We start from the raw sequence: 17,007 nt of genomic DNA, 5'->3' as shown, positions 1-17,007 counted from the left end.
AAGCACTTACAGTAAATCTTACAAGCACTTACAGCAAATATACAAATGAATTTAACAGATGTTATAAAATGATTAAAAGCTTGTATTCAAGCACAACACTTTGCTGCTATTGAGGTGTGATAGGGGTAAGGTTAGGTACAGGTTTGGTGGTATGGTTAGGTTTAAGGGTTGGTTAAGGGGTCATATGTGCACTTGAGACAATTTGATTATTATAAGTGAACAGTTTTTTTTGTTGTTTTTGATAAATGAACAAGTATTTTCTTCATATTATATATTTATCATATATTTATGATATATGGGGGAAGTCGTGGCCTAATAGTTAGACAGTCAGACTCATAACCCAAAGGTTGCAGGTTTGAGCCTTGTACTGACAGGGAGTGTAGGTGGGGGGAGTGAATGTACAGTGCTCACTCCTACCTTTAATACCACAACCCCCAACTGCTCCCCGGGCCCACTGCTCTGGGTGTGTGTGCACTTTAGATGCATTTATTAATTTATGTATTTATTTACTTATTTATTTATATATTTTTAGCACTAATTCACTCATTTCTAGGTTGGGGAGTTTATTTCTTTGTTTTGACACCACTTTCCCATCATTCAAATTGTATAATTTTCCTTCATTAGTTTTTATTTATTTTTCCTTGTGTAGTGTAAATAGCTCACACATGCTGCTTTGTGGTTCTGGTTTCTGGTTAATAAACAAATTAACGTTATTCTAAAGGTTTCCTTGGTTCATTTTGCTTATCCTTTCTACCCAGTAGTAGAAAACAAGTTTAAGTTTTGCTGACTTTTCCCTAGATCATTTTAAGAGTTGTAACACAAGCATTTCACAGGACTATTGTAATGCACTTCTGGGTGGCTGCCCTGCATCTTCAATAAACAAGCTACATGTAGTCCAAAATGCAGTAGCTTACCAGATCCAGAAAATATGATCATATTACCCCAATTTTACAGTCTCTGCACTGGCTACCTATTAAGTTCCATATCAGTTACAAATTATTATTACTTACCTATAAGGCCCTTAACGGTTTAGCTCCTGTGTACCTAACTAGCCTTATACCACACTACAATCCATCACACTCCCTAATGTCACAAAACACTGGACTTTTGGTAGTTCCTAGGATAGCAAAGTGCACTAAAGGAGGGAGAGCTTTTTCGCATTTGGCTCCCAAACTCTGGAATAGCCTCCTGATAATGTTCGGGGTTCAGACACACTCTCTCTCTTTAAATCTAGATTAAAAACACATATCTTTCCCCAAGCATTCAAATAATGCATCTCTTAAATTGTGACTGCAGTTGCATCTGATCAAATGAGTATTATTATTCTTTAGCTTGGGTTAAACTAATTAATTTTACTTGTTTGGAACAGCAGCTATGCTAATGATGTCTCTATTTGTTTCTCTGTTTTACCACGGGGTAACTAGGATTGACACAAGCTTCAGTCTGAAACCAGAACACCTGAGAAGAGATGATGCAAACCCCTCAGAGGGCCTCAGATGATGCTAACCCTAAAAAACAACATACAGAACTAACAAATATTGCTACTTACTATGCAATCACATTATAATTGCTGTTAATTAAACTTAATTTTCTGTAAAGTTGCTTTGCAATGATTTGTATTGTTTATTTGTACAAATAAACTTGAATTGACAATTGAATTTAGCTAAACTTAACCAGCCACCCTTTACACCAAACTTGTTACATTATAGATAAAAGCCCAATGATAAATATACTAAATGATTAGTAATTGTTTATAAAATACGGTTAGATATACAATACGATTTATAAATGATGAATAGTTTTAACTTTAGGTTGGCCACTACAAAAAAAAAAACATTATCTCATCTGTTTGAATATATAATAACTAATGATCTGTTAAGCATTATATAATGTTTGTTAATGATTTATAAATGGAAGTTATTATAAAGTGTTACCGAAATATCTATGATTTCAGACCAAATATATATTTCTAACCAGCTTGCCCACACATTTATTGTCCTGGAATGGAAAAATGGATTTGATGCTGATTCTGGGAATCACAATTCAAATCTAAAACAATTATTTATTTATTTTTACAGGATATGAATATCAAATTTGTTTGTTGAATTGTATGAAATTACAAATTAAAAATGAATCAAAACAATTTTATATTAAGAATTATTAAATACTGTTACTTAAATTAGCTTCTAAACATGCAATCATATATAAAGTAATAACAAACAAAGAAACACATTACAAGAGCAAACAAATAAAATAATTAAATCTGTATCTGAAAGTGCTTAAGTATTTGAAAATCAAATCAATAGCAAATCAAGTAAGTGATTTTCCAGTTATATACTATGCATCAGACATTAGACTGCACAAATACAGTTTACTTTATAATACAGACGGTCCACACAAGGATATGTGTGCTTCACCTTATTGTGTTCTACATTCCCAGTATTTTACAAGGAGAGTGAAATCATAAGGTAACACCTAATCAAATCAATCCAAATCCACATAGCCAGAATGTTTGAATCTGAAGCAACAAACAATCTATGAAAACTCTTTTGTAAACTCTTTTTTTTTCTTCTCAGTATTTCATATTCTAAAAAGCAAAATCAAACCAAATCCACAGAGTCAGAATCTGTCAATCTTGAGCAAAACAATTTCTTAGAATGGAAGCTCTTTATTATTCTTTTATATATATATATATATATATATATATATATTTTTATATACTCTTTAATTTTAGCAACAAACACTTTAGAAATTCTATAGTTTGAACATTATAAACACTTCATACAAAGCTTTAACTAGAATGGCCTCTAAACCAACTTGCATAGTCAGGAATTAAATAACAATAGAGGCTGTGTAGTCTTTAGTCTTGGTCTAGTATAAAAGCACAGGTGAGAGCAGTCAGCCAGCAAGCAGAATCAGCTTCAGCTTCTCCTTTGTTTCTCCTACTGAGAATCAACCAGCGCAACCATGAAGGTAAACCTTGTTCCAGTAGCAATTTCCACACCGCTTGACTCCAGAAATATTTGATTTGTTAAATTACTTAAAATATTAATTCTGTATTTTCAGGTCACCTTTTATGAGGACAGGAACTTCCAGGGTCGCTCTTATGACTGTATGAGCGACTGTGCCGATTTTTCCTCCTACATGAGCCGCTGTCACTCTTGCAGAGTACACAGCGGATGCTGGATGATGTACGATCAACCCAACTACATGGGAAATCAGTATTTCTTTAGGAGGGGCGAGTACGCTGATTACATGTCTATGTTTGGAATGAGCAACTGCATCAGGTCCTGCCGTATGATCCCTATGGTGAGCTCCATGAACCTGTTGATGTATTTATTTACAATAGTACTAAATTTATTTCAACCAACAAATGAAATTATGAAATCCTTCAGCATGAAAAGCAACATAGATTCTTTCAGAATGATGATCTGTGAGAAACAGACCTAGACAGTTGCTGAAAATATATGGTTACATGTGATGATACTTCATGATTGATTTATACATAACTGACTTTTCTTCCACTACAGCACAGGGGATCCTACAGAATGAGGATCTACGAGAGGGAGAACTTCATGGGGCAGATGTACGAAATGATGGATGACTGTGACAGTATCATGGACCGTTACCGTATGCCTCACTGCCAGTCCTGCCATGTGATGGACGGCCACTGGCTCATGTATGAGCAGCCCCACTACAGAGGCAGGCAGTGGTACTTCAGGCCTGGAGAGTACAGGAGCTTCAGCAATATGGGTGGCATGAGATTCATGAGCATGAAACGCATCATGGACTCCTGGTACTAGAGTTATATTAATAAAATAATTACTTTAAAACACTAAACATTCTGTCTTGAAAATCATTGATGTGAATAATATTTACATGAGTAGTCAAATCAATGGCGTGCTTCAGTTGCAAGTGACAATGCAGGTGACAATAAGCCACAGACATTTTATTGGATAGCATAGATCATGTTTGTAAGTTGGATTTCAGGCAATGTTCTTTTAGCTGCTGGAGGTTATTAACATAGTCTTGAGCCTTTCCTCTGTTTAGATCAACCCTCCATTCAGCACATTTCCATTCAGCCATAAAACAGGATGCTGAGAACACATGCTTTATACATTCTTCCTTTGGTGCAGACAGATAGATACTTTTTTTGCCACTGACGATTTTTCAAACTGCCAAAAGTAGAGCCCTCTTTCTCCAACATGATTGAATCTCATCATCTAGGATATTATTGCATGTCACGGTAGATCCAAGATAAGTGAAATTTTCCACATCATCAAGAACCACATTTATTAACTGAAAAAAAAACTATATATATATATATATATATATATATCTAATAAATCTCTAATTTATTGAGATGCACCTGTATTATTTAGAAAAATAAAATAAAAAATGCTCAGTGTTTAGCCCTGAAGCCCATGTCCATAGTAGAAAAACTAATTCTTATTTTATTTATATTCTAACTTTTGCTATAGGTTTTTACTATGGTAAATAAACACATATAATTATGTAAAGGTGTGGCTCATCTATAGGCAGGCAGGGAAAAGCCCTACCAAAATATTTATCAATTTCAAAACATAGTTTAAACGGCCAATATACTATGGGGGCTGGTAAATGCTTGAATTTTATTGGTTGATAAACATAATAAGGTGTGCAAGGCAGGTCTTGACCACATGTCCATACCATTTCACCAAATAAAATGTCATCCCTAATTTTTGTTACTTTCAGTTTGGTGAGCAGATCACAAATTATGATGAGATGACTTGAAAATCAAAAATCTAAATGCCAAAACGCAATAGAGGTTTGGTTTTGTTACATTTAAATTGGCATTGCCTTTTCTAGTTATAAAGGTTAAAACAAGCTTAAAGGGCTAGTTCACCCAAATATTAAAATTATGTATTAGGGCTTGGGCGTCGTGACGTCATTACTTGGCGTGGCCGCCACGTTGAATGCCTCCTTTACTGCTACTCGGACTACTGCGCAGTGTTTAGACATACTCCCTCTCATCCGTGTGTCTTAATTAGATTAATTAAAAATCTATTTCAACCATGGTAAACCGTTGCTGTATTGTGGGGTGTAATAGCGCAACACATAATCGCTGTTGGGAACTCAGAAACGAAGACCAGGAGACTCTTGGGTAATCTTCAGCAGGATTCTTTATTGAGAACGCTCTGCGTGGCGCTGCAGTCATCAAAAAGTCTACCTTGTCCTTAAGACATTGTAGTTTTTTATATATTTTAAGGGGGTGGGATACACAGAGGTGGAGTCAACCTAAACAAAGCATGCAAATGCAATACAGGGATCAGCCTGATACTGGCCTTTTTCCCATCTTTGATCTTGTCAGCATAACAGTGTCATTTAAATACAGAGGTGCCTGACAGTATCACTGATACCTTAACATTATCATAGAGACAAAAGACACAGCTGTGCCTTGAGCTTCAAGGAAGACAACAAAGACAAAAGGTTAATGTCTCAGACACTTGATTTTCCTGATTTGAGCTTCTTGGATGTCAGCTTTATTACCCCAAAAAGTCTACTATTATATTGGAAATTTCGACATTCATCTTTTTGTTGCTATCCCTCTGCTGACAGCAAAAATTCGTACTATAACACTGCTGCATTAACTAACATTAAGCGATTTGTGAAGCTAGGTCTAACGTGACTTTAGTTACAGATTGGCGTGAAATCGTGCTCTCACAACAACCAAGCTATCTTAAAAAGCCCAACATAACACTAGGGTTGCTTTCAAGTAAGCAAAACGATGCTTTGAAAACATCTGTTTTGCTGGAAGGGCAAGGAGTAGCAACAGGACAACAATGCAGAGACTTCACAGGTCCGATTGAAGGGCTAACGGGATATTTTACAGGAAAATACTAAAACGGGAAGACAGCGGGAAAAGAGCTCAAATACGCGAGAACCCCGGAAAAAACGAGAAGGTTGACAGCTACTAACTACACTTTTGAAACACATTGTTAAAAGTCCATGTGTGAATGGTTGTTAGCACTAACGGTTACTAAACTAGCAGTTAGGTAGAGCGCAGTTTACCGGATTACTGTATACTGTTTGCTGCTGTTCCGGTTACAGCTCCTGAACCCATCCATTTGTGAACTGTACATGAGACTTCAATGACTTGTAGCTTCGGAACTATTCTGAAGTTTAGGCGCTCACAAAACAAACAAGGTAGCCGAAGATATTTGTAATGCAAAAGTGTGGCAGCAAGTCTCCGTCGGTACTCCACTATTTGTTGGGAATTTCATATGGATCCAAACCATTAATAGTGCCGATTTTGTCCACATACCGGTCCCTGGCATCCCTATTTAGCGTATCCCTATAAATCCCTCAACCTTTTCAAGATTTTAACATCTTTTTTTCTTTCTCCCAACTCTGCTCTTCTCGTTCAACTTGCTGTATGTTTACATTTGCGAGGCTAGCAACATGGCTGCCACATCCCAGAATGCAACTCGGCGCCCAAGCCCTATTAATGACTCACCCTCATGAGTCTTTCCAAACCCATAAGACCTCCGTTCATCTTAGGAACACATTTGAAGATATTTTAGATTTAGTCCGAGAACTTTCTGTCCCTCCATTGAAAATGTATGTACAGTACACTGTCCATGTACAGAAAGGTAATAAAAACACCTTCGAAGTAGTTCATGTGACATCAGAGGGTCATACATTTTGGTCCAAAAATAGCAAAAACTACCACTTTGTTCAGCCTTTGTCTTCTCTTCGTTGTGAGTGCGTTCACTCCGGTTCGCGAATGAATCACTCGATGTAACCGGATCATCTTGAACCAGTTCACAAAATCAAACTGAATCGTTTGAAATGGTTCATGTCTCCAATAAGCATTAATCCACAAATGACTTAAGCTGTTAATTTTTTTAACGTGGCTGACACTCCCTCTGAGTTAAAATAAACCAATATCGAGGAGTAATTCATTTACTCAAACAGTACACTGACTGAACTGCTGTGAGGAGAGAACTGAAGATGAAAACCGAGCCGAGCCAGATAATGAATGAAAGATTGACTTGAGGCCATAAATTACACACCCTCAATGCATCCTATGTGTATGCATCTGAGGGGTGAACAAAGGCCTCCTGTAGCAAATAGATTTGTTTTTTTTAAGAAAATTATCCATATTCAAAAGGCAATAATCACTTTGATGTAGCTTGAGTCAACAGCTGAGACACTATGGGGAAAAGTCATTTTTCTCTGATTTCTGAAGCCTTTTTTAATCATGCAATGAAACTGTATGACTATTGTTTCATGGAGTTTGATACAAATGAACCAATGGCCATGTGAGCCTATGCTGTGCGCTACTAAGGCCAATACCCAGGCCTTTAAGGGTTCGAAAGCCAGCAGGATAAAACCTCGACTTCCACGACCTCAACCATCTTCCTCGACTCGACTGTCTCCTCTGCTGGTCTCTTCAGCCCCACTGTGGATGGGTTTGCTGAGCGCTTCACTGCTGCACAAAAGTTGTTCCAGACTATGTGACACTTTTTGCCCAAGCGCTCATCTTTGTCTGCCTTGAATCGCCCCAAGCCAGCGCTGACTCAGCAGCCTGATAAAACGATGCTGCCGGCGCTCGCTCTCTGCTAAGCGTTACCCCCTTCTAAAGCACAGGGACCCCAGCCCAAGATAGTGCTGGACCTGGCGCCTCAGAAGTCAGCCTGATGCACCAGTCAGGAAGAGGGGAAGGCTAAGTCCCGTCGCGGGCGGACCGCCCTCCAAATTGCCTCGTCTCGCCTTCCCATCACCCTGTTATTCAAAGGCATGCTCCTATCCTCTGTGAAAGGCGAGGATGTGCATGTCCTTCGCTCAAAGGTAAAATCTATGCTGGTGAAAAGGGCTATAGAAGTGGTCCCCCCAGCGCAAAGCGAGTCAGGCTTCTACAGCCGGTACTTCCTCGTCCCCAAAAAGGATGGAGGTCTCAGACCCATCCTTAATTTAAGGCGTCTGAACTGGGCCCTGATGAAGCGCTCATTCAGAATGATCACTTTGAAGCAGATCCTTATAACCGATCCCCATAGTGTCTCAGCCTAATGGCTTACGATGCAGTACGAGTGTAGAATCAAAAAGGAACGTACTCCGTTACTAACGTAACCTCAGTTCCCTTAGATACGGAACGATTACTGCGTACTTTGACGTGCAATACGCAAGGACACTTCATGTCATCGCTTCAGTCAAATTAAATCAATTTGCCTGAGTGAGACGGGCGCTTATATAGCCTGATGCCACCCCTTTTGGCAGGTTTGGGTGGGCTTGCTAACTAAAGGCTCTTGCGGCACTACTGCACCGCCATTGCTTCATTTCTATTGAACTCCACGAACCAATGGTCCTGCATTTTCACTGCTTGATTGAAAAAAGCTTGAAAAAAAATCTGAGAAAAAAAACTTTTCCCCATAGCATCTTAGCCTAACGGCTGATGACGCAGTACTCATTCCGTATCTAAGGGAACTGATGTTACGTTAGTAACCGAGTAGGTTTGTTAACATGAGCAAGGGAAGCTAAATTTCTTCTTTGCTTATATTGAAATCCACTAACATTGTTCTTTACAAATCCTCGTTTTGTACTTCTAATTAGTGACCGTTGTTTTGTTACAATATCTCCCCTTTGCAACCGCATTTGTCACATCTGAATGGCGCATGCGCAACACCGACCTCCATTCGTCATTATCCCCCTTCTTCTCTGTTCTCTGTCAGTGTGTGCTTATAAGTGCAAGGCTAGGTGTAAATGACCAAACCGTGCATGCGTTGCATGGGGCTGGAAGCTGTACAGGTTACACTACCTTTTTTACATTCATGTCCAGTTCGGTTTGAAATAATGGGGCAGGTCAGACTCTGGTCCAGTATTACTGTGTCTGTCTGGGGTTGGTTTTTTCCAATTTAAAATTGTATTTAAGAATCACAATCCAATTCTAAAACAATTACTGGATTACAATCAAGGTTTTTTTTTTTTTACAGACTTTGAATATCAAATTTGTGTGTTGAATTTTATTAAATGACTAATTTAAGTACTTTTTAATAATTAAAAATTAATTTTAAATCAAAACTACTTTATATTAAGAATTAATAACTACTGCTACCAAATAGCTTCTAAACATACAAGCAAATAAAGAGTAATAACAAATGAAGAAACACATTAGTAGAGCAAAAAAAAAAAAAAAAACATTAAATCTGTATCTGAGAGTGCTTAAGTATTTGAAAATTTGCAGAAGGTCTCTAGAATGAGTGGAATATACACAGTAGTTATATAAAACAGTCTTTGTAATAAATGTCACACTATTTCCATGATTTATAGACATTAGTGTTTAAGTACGTCCCCCCCCAATACTTCTTTGAACTTCTGCAACATAAAATCTAAATATAGCCTGTTGGTGGTACTATACATATAAATTACAACTGGTCTTTCACCAGCAGTGTTCAAATCCTATGTTTTAAAGGGTTAAGAATTGTAAAATAATAACGATTGTGATGTTATTTTGTACAGCAGTATGATTACAGGCTATACTCTCATAATACAAAGAATACATAGCATAATAATAAACAGACCATCCCATTTCCACTGTAGGGGAGAGCGGGGTCGAAAGTAACGTGGGACGAAAGTAACAAAGCGATTTTCTCTGAGCCTCTTTCTGCATTTTCATTCCCAGCTATGACAGATATTCAGCATGCAATCCTTGACGGAGCTGAGAAATATCACGTGATTTTTCACGTGAATAGCTCGGCTCTCCCGGGAGGAGAGGATCAGGCGGAGATCCCTGGGACTGTGTTTATACTGTGGCAGCCAAGAACATCACATCCAGCGCTGTCCGGTAAAAGACCAAGCCCGATAGTAAAACCGAGGCTACTATCGGGTGGGATCTCTGCCAAGAAGACCTCATCTACATCGACACTCCTTCCGGTGAGTCTACGGTGGTCTACCCACGCACTTAATCTTCACGCTTTGGTGGATTCTGGGGCCGAGGGCAGTTTCATGGACTGCAAATTCGCCAGGAAGCTCAACATTCCTCTCACCTCCCTCAAACACCCCATTGCCCCTTTTGCACTCAACGGACACAAACTGCCGATCATCACACAGACCACTCTACCGGTTTCGCTCATCACAGTTGGCAACCATACGGAAGAGATGTCATTCTTCATCACGGACTCACCTCTATCCCCCATTGTTCTCGGTCACACCTGGCTCCAGAAACACAACCCAAGGATCGATTGGCTTCTCGGATCTGTGGTTAGCTGGAGCGAGGAATGTCATTTGTCTTGTCTTTTGTCTGCTGGCGTTAATGTTTCTGAGTCTGTGTTTCAGGGGGAGGCAGTGGATTTGGCTAACGTGCCCGCGGAGTACCACGACCTGAGGGAGGTGTTCAGTAAGTCTCGGGCTGATTCTCTTCCTCCTCATCGTCCCTATGACTGTGCGATAGAGTTATTGCCAGGTACTTCTCCGCCTAAGGGCAAGTTATATTCCTTGTCTATTCCAGAGACGGCGGCCATGGAGAAATATATATCCAGTTCTCTAGCAACGGGGTTCATCCGCCCTTCTTCTTCTCCAGCGGGGGCGGGGTTCTTTTTTGTGGGAAAGAAGGACGGATCCTTGCGACCTTGCATTGACTACCGAGGGTTGAACAACATAACGGTAAAGAATACCTATCCTTTACCGCTTATGTCTTCAGCTTTTGAGAGGTTGCAGGGAGCGTCTGTTTTCACTAAATTGGACTTACGTAATGCTTATCATTTGGTCCGCATCAGGGAGGGGGATGAGTGGAAGACTGCTTTTAACACCCCTAGAGGCCATTTTGAGTATTGCGTCATGCCCTTCGGGCTAACCAACTCGCCGGCAGTCTTTCAAGCACTCGTTAATGACGTGTTACGAGACATGGTCGATCTATTTATATATGTTTACCTGGATGACATATTGATTTTTTCTTCGTCTCTCCAGGAACACGTGCAACACGTACGACGAGTGCTTCTGCGGTTGCTAGAGAATGGGTTGTTTGTCAAGGTGGAGAAATGCGTTTTTCATGCACAGTCTGTTTCTTTTCTAGGACACATCATTTCGACTGAGGGTGTTCGCATGGACCCTGATAAGGTTAAGGCTGTGGCAGATTGGCCATCCCCAGAGTCTCGCAAGGCCCTGCAGAGATTTCTGGGGTTCGCCAATTTTTACCGGCGTTTCATTCGCAATTTCAGCCAACTAGCCGCGCCTCTGACCGCTTTGACCTCCCCTAGATTGACGTTCAGGTGGTCAGACGCAGCCGAGGCTGCGTTTACCAAACTGAAGAGCTGCTTTGTTTCGGCTCCCATTCTCGTCACCCCTGATCGCTCACGTCAATTCATAGTGGAGGTCGACGCGTCAGAGGTGGGGGTAGGAGCAGTGTTGTCCCAGCGCGCATCCTCAGACGAAAAGGTTCATCCTTGCGCGTATTATTCTCACCGTTTATCCCCTGCGGAGGTTAATTATGACATTGGTAATCGAGAGTTGTTGGCAGTCAAACTTGCACTGGAAGAATGGCGTCACTGGCTTGAAGGGTCGGGTGTACCCTTCATTGTATGGACGGACCATAAGAATCTCGAATACATTAGAACCGCCAAAAGACTTAACTCCAGGCAGGCTCGGTGGGCATTATTTTTCGGTCGTTTCGATTTTACACTTTCTTACCGGCCGGGTTCCAAAAACATCAAACCCGATGCTTTATCCCGTCTTTTTGAGCGTTCCGATCGTACTGCTACTCCCGAGCCCATTTTACCGGGGACCATCATTATCTCCGCGCTCAGATGGGAGGTCGAATCGAAGGTTTTGACTGCCTTAGAAGGGGTAACGCCCCCGGCTCGTTGCCCACCGAACCGATTGTTTGTGCCGGAGGGGTTACGGTCAGACGTTCTCCAGTGGGGTCATTGTTCCAGCGTTGCTTGTCACCCAGGGGTTAGTAGAACTAGATTTCTAGTCATGCAACGATTTTGGTGGCCTGGTATGGCTCGTGACGTCCACGACTTCGTCTTGGCTTGTTCGGTTTGCGCTATTGGGAAGACTTCCAATCGACCTCCAGAGGGGTTACTCTTACCGCTGTCTGTCCCTTCGAGACCCTGGTCCCACATCTCGCTAGATTTCATTACCGCCCTCCCGCCCTCTAAGGGCAATACGGTGATTTTAACCGTAGTGGACCGGTTCTCGAAGACGACTCATTTCATTCCCTTGCCCAAATTGCCATCAGCCAAGGAAACAGCGGTAGCTGTCATTGACCACGTCTTCCGTATACATGGCCTTCCGACAGACGTGGTTTCTGACAGGGGTCCCCAATTTGTGTCCAGATTTTGGCGAGAGTTCTGTAAATTGTTAGGAGCGACTGTTAGTCTTTCGTCCGGGTTCCATCCCCAGAGCAATGGTCAAACCGAGCGAGCCAATCAGGATGTCGAAAGGGTTTTGCGATGTTTAGCGTCCAAGAATCCTTCGTCCTGGTGTCAGCAACTCTCAATTGTGGAGTACGCACACAATTCTTTGCCAGTGTCATCTACGGGCATGTCTCCATTTAAGTGTAGTTTAGGGTACCAACCACCTAATTTTGTCAGTACGGAATCCGAGGTTTCGGTCCCCTCCGCACACGCACTAGTCCAGAGGTGTCACCGCACCTGGACCAGAGCTCGCAGAGCTCTGCTCCAGGCTAGGTCGCGCACCAAGGCTAAGGCCGATCGCCACCGGTCGAAGCCTCCCCGTTGCGTCGTCGGTCAAAGAGTGTGGCTTTCTACCCAGAATATTCCTATGCGTTCCGTTTCTAACAAACTTGCTCCCAAATTTATTGGCCCGTTTTCTATTACCAAAATTATTAATCCGGTAACCGTGCGTCTTAGCCTTCCTCCGGCGTACAGGAGGATTCATCCCGTGTTCCATGTGTCCAAAATTAAATCGGTGATTTCTTCCCGTCTTAATCCGCCTGCCCCGGTTCCCCCCCCGCCTCGTCTCGTTAATGGGGAAACCACCTATTCGGTTAATCGTATTCTGGACTCTAGACGGAGGGGACGCGGATTTCAGTACTTGGTGGATTGGGAGGGTTACGGTCCGGAGGAGAGAAGCTGGGTTCCTGCTCGGGACATATTGGATCACCACCTTATAGATGATTACAATCTACAGGTAAAGCAGGCTGGGAACGTCAGGTGACGTCCTAGGGGAGAGGGTACTGTCACGGTAGGAAATCCAGTGTTTCCTCCGTGTCATGTTTTGTGGTTGTTTTTGTACTTACGTTGTCTCCATGTGCTCGTTTAGTTGATTGTGGTCACCTGGGTGTTGATTTGTCTCGCTCCAGCTGATCCTCATCACCCCTCAGCTACATATACTCACCTCTCTCTCTGTCTGTTGTCAGATCCTCACTCATGTTGCAGTCTCCCTGTTGGATTACCGTCTCCCGTGTTATTGTTCTGGATTGTGTTCGTGTTGTCGTCTTCGTGTGAGTGTTCCGGTCACTTCCTGGTTTCATCGATTGACCGTCCACACCGTCACCACCGACTTCACCATCCAGCACTTCTCACGCCACTGTAGACCTTCCGTCACCATTGCCCACATCCTGGACTGTGCCTTCATCTTTCTGTTTCGCTGTATTTTCTACCATCAATAAACTACCATTCTAATTACCTGCAATTGCTTCCTCCTCTCTTACGAGCCGTCACATTTCTACAAAATACCACCTGGTATTGATAGACCACACTTCTGAGTTACTGACCACAGCAGAAATATATCTCTGTCTACAACGTTATCTTTTAAAATGAAAAAATGGTACTTTCGCCCCTGCTCTCCCCTACCACAATAACAGATTGGTGTGAATGAAGAATTATTAAACAATAGCACAGTAGTCTCTGAGAATGATTGTAGAGAACAAAATCAAACCAAATCCACAGTCAGAATCTGTAAATCTTGAACAAAACGATCTCTTAGAATTAAAGCTCATTATTATGTTTTTTAGAATTTATAGTCTTTAATTTTATCAACAAACACTTTAGAAATTGTATAGTTTGAACAATATAAACACTACATACAAAGCTTTAACTAGAATGGCCTCTAAACCAACTTGCATAGTCAGGAATTAAATAACAATAGAGGCTGTGTACTCTTTACTCTTGGTCTAGTATAAAAGCACAGGTGAGAGCAGTCAGCCAGCAAGCAGAATCAGCCTCAGCTTCTCCTTTGTGGAACTACTGAGAATCAGCCAGCGCAATCATGAAGGTAAACCTTGTTCCAGTAGCAATTTCCACACAGCTTGACTCCAAAACTATTAGATTTTTTAAATTACTTAAAATATTAATTTTGAATTTTTAGGTCACCTTTTATGAGGACAGGAACTTCCAGGGTCGCTCTTATGACTGTATGAGCGACTGTGCCGATTTCTCCTCCTACATGAGCCGCTGTCACTCTTGCAGAGTGCACAGCGGATGCTGGATGATGTACGATCAACCCAACTACATGGGAAATCAGTATTTCTTTAGAAGGGGAGAATATGCTGATTACATGTCTATGTTTGGAATGAGCAACTGCATTAGGTCCTGCCGTATGATCCCCATGGTGAGCTCCATGAACCTGTTGTATTTATTTAATTACAATAGTCCTAAATTTATTTCAACCATCAAATAAAATGCTGAAAGCAACATAGATTTTTTCAGAATGATGATCTGTGAGAGACAGACCAAGATAGTTGCTGAAGATATATGGTTACATGTGATGATACTTTATGACTGATTCATACATAGCTGAATTTTCTTCCTACAGCACAGGGGATCCTACAGAATGAGGATTTACGAGAGGGAGAACTTCATGGGGCAGATGTATGAAATGATGGATGACTGTGACAGTATCATGGACCGTTACCGTATGCCTCACTGCCAGTCCTGCCATGTGATGGACGGCCACTGGCTCATGTATGAGCAGCCCCACTACAGAGGCAGGCAGTGGTACTTCAGGCCTGGAGAGTACAGGAGCTTCAGCAATATGGGTGGCATGAGATTCATGAGCATGAGGCGTATCATGGACTCCTGGTACTAGAGTTTATATTAATAAAATAATTATCCTAAAACACTTAACATTCTGTCTTGAAAATCATTGATGTAGATAATATTTACATGAATATTTAAATCAATGGCGTGCTTCAGTTGCAAGTGACAATGCAGGTGACAATAAGCCACAGACATTTATTGGATAGCATAGATCATGATTGTAAGTTGGATTATAGGCAATGTTCTTTTAGCTGCTTATTAACATCAGACATCCCAAGTCTCCCGGAAGTTCCAGGAGTCTCCCACATATTGAAAGCGGCTCCCTGAGACCCACAAATGAGTTAAAATCTCCCGGAATCTAGACCGAGCGAGCAAAAGCGCGCATGCGAAACAGATACTGTGTTTCAAGCCGTGTAGCGCGCACGGCAGAGAGGGAGAAGGAGCGAGAGACCTTGCGTGTGTGTGCTAATGTGCGTGTGTGCCAAGCGCATGTCAGACAGAGAGCATCCTGATTGGCCTGTTTCTGCAAATCAACCAATCAATTGTCAGTGTGGGCGGGCTTTTACGGGTCTTCGGGATACCTCCATGAAATGACATTTTGCAGGTTGGGAAGTCTGTAACATGGTCTTGAGCCTTTCCTCTGTTTAGATCAATCCTCCATTCAGCACATTTTTTTTTTTCATTGACTGGGTCCAGTAGTTGGTTGGTATGCTGAAATCAGATCAGATCATGATCTTTTATGATCAGATCTCTTTTCAGTACATCTTTATACATCTTTATATTGGTCCAACATGGGGCCAATCTGTTAACATGACCAGCCCATCCAAGTTGAATAAATTTTAGGCTGAAGGAAAGTGGTTCACTTTTTGTCACTTTAATCAGATATTCATTTGACATTTTATCCCTCCAGGTCTTACCAAGTATAAACCTGAGGCATCTAGTGTGAAAGACACTTAGCCGACTCTCTTGATACCAGTATGTAGTCCAGCATTCATCGCCATATAACAGGATGCTGAGAACACTTGCTTCATACACTCTTCCTTTGGTGCAGACAGATAGATGCTTATTCTGCCACACTCGATTTATAAAACTCTCAAAAGTAGAGGCAATTTTTTTCCAACTTCATTGAAATCTTATCATCTATGGTAGGATCGGGTGTCACGGTAGATCCAAGATAAGTGAACTTTTCCACATCATCAAGAACTACATTTTTTAACTGAAAACAATGTGTTATCTTGGTCCTAATGGTTTCCTCATGGAGGAGAAAGGAGGATAAAAAGATTGGTGCAGCTAAATATGTGTAACAATTAGATTTGGGGTATTCAGACTCCAGTACAACTTCTAATGGACTTGGACTTGTCACGGATTTGGATGCATTTTGACTCGGACTTGACTTGGGCTCGAGCCTTTGGGACTATTTCAAAGTCTGACCGGCTCTAGGGACAGTTGATGGAACTGCCACTGACCCAAAACATTGTCACAAAATTGACATTCAGTATTCGTAGGTATTTTTAAGTCTTGTCAGTACTAGAAAGCTGATTGATGTATGTACACACATCAAAAGTGCACTCACAGAGTGCTTTTCTCAGTCAGCATGCGAATGCTGAATTAAGTTCTTGTTTTGCATGTTATTGCTACACACTTAAATAAAACAACAAGTTATGTTAAAATGCCAGTCTTGGAGAGTATTCATGTAAATGCGGCCAGTTTTGACTTAAGTGAACCTGAAAAATTGGGATATATATATTTTATGTGTCATTAATGTTAATCAAATAACAAATAAAAAAAGAGAAAATCACTCATTGCTCTTGACTGAATAACTAACTTTACTAACTAATAAAAGTAATTTATATTTAATACATACAGTGTTAAAACATTGTTCACAAATCTGTCTAGATCTGTGTTAGTGAGCACTTCTCCTTTGCCAAGATAATTCATCCACCTCACAGGTGTGGCATATCAAGATGCTGATTAGACAGCATGATTTCTATACATGTGTATCTTAGGCTGGCCACAATAAACGGCC

At 41.1% G+C, this 17,007-nt stretch overlaps 2 protein-coding genes across 2 annotated transcripts in view; both read left to right on the top strand.

The window, feature by feature from the left end:
• Nucleotides 1-2,907: 2,907 nt before the first annotated feature.
• On the top strand, nt 2,908-3,830 carry LOC128019766 (gamma-crystallin M2-like). The gene is made up of 3 exons (XM_052605968.1): nt 2,908-2,973; nt 3,067-3,309; nt 3,531-3,830. Exons 1-3 carry the CDS (start codon nt 2,968-2,970, stop codon nt 3,801-3,803), a joined length of 522 nt encoding a protein of 173 aa, XP_052461928.1. The 5' UTR covers nt 2,908-2,967; the 3' UTR covers nt 3,804-3,830.
• A 10,320-nt stretch (nt 3,831-14,150) lies between these two features.
• LOC128019765 (gamma-crystallin M2) overlaps nt 14,151-17,007 on the top strand; it is a 25,068-nt gene continuing 22,211 nt past the window's right edge. The window contains exon 1 of the mRNA XM_052605967.1: nt 14,151-14,217. Within this exon, the coding sequence (XP_052461927.1) occupies nt 14,212-14,217 (6 nt within the window). The 5' untranslated portion in view covers nt 14,151-14,211. The remainder of the gene's footprint in view (nt 14,218-17,007) is intronic.

Source organism: Carassius gibelio, chromosome A9, assembly GCF_023724105.1.
Source record: "Carassius gibelio isolate Cgi1373 ecotype wild population from Czech Republic chromosome A9, carGib1.2-hapl.c, whole genome shotgun sequence".
In the NCBI taxonomy this organism is placed as follows: Eukaryota; Metazoa; Chordata; class Actinopteri; order Cypriniformes; family Cyprinidae; genus Carassius; species Carassius gibelio.
Note: the sequence above shows the minus strand (reverse complement) of the source record. Positions and strands in the feature narration are given on the sequence as shown.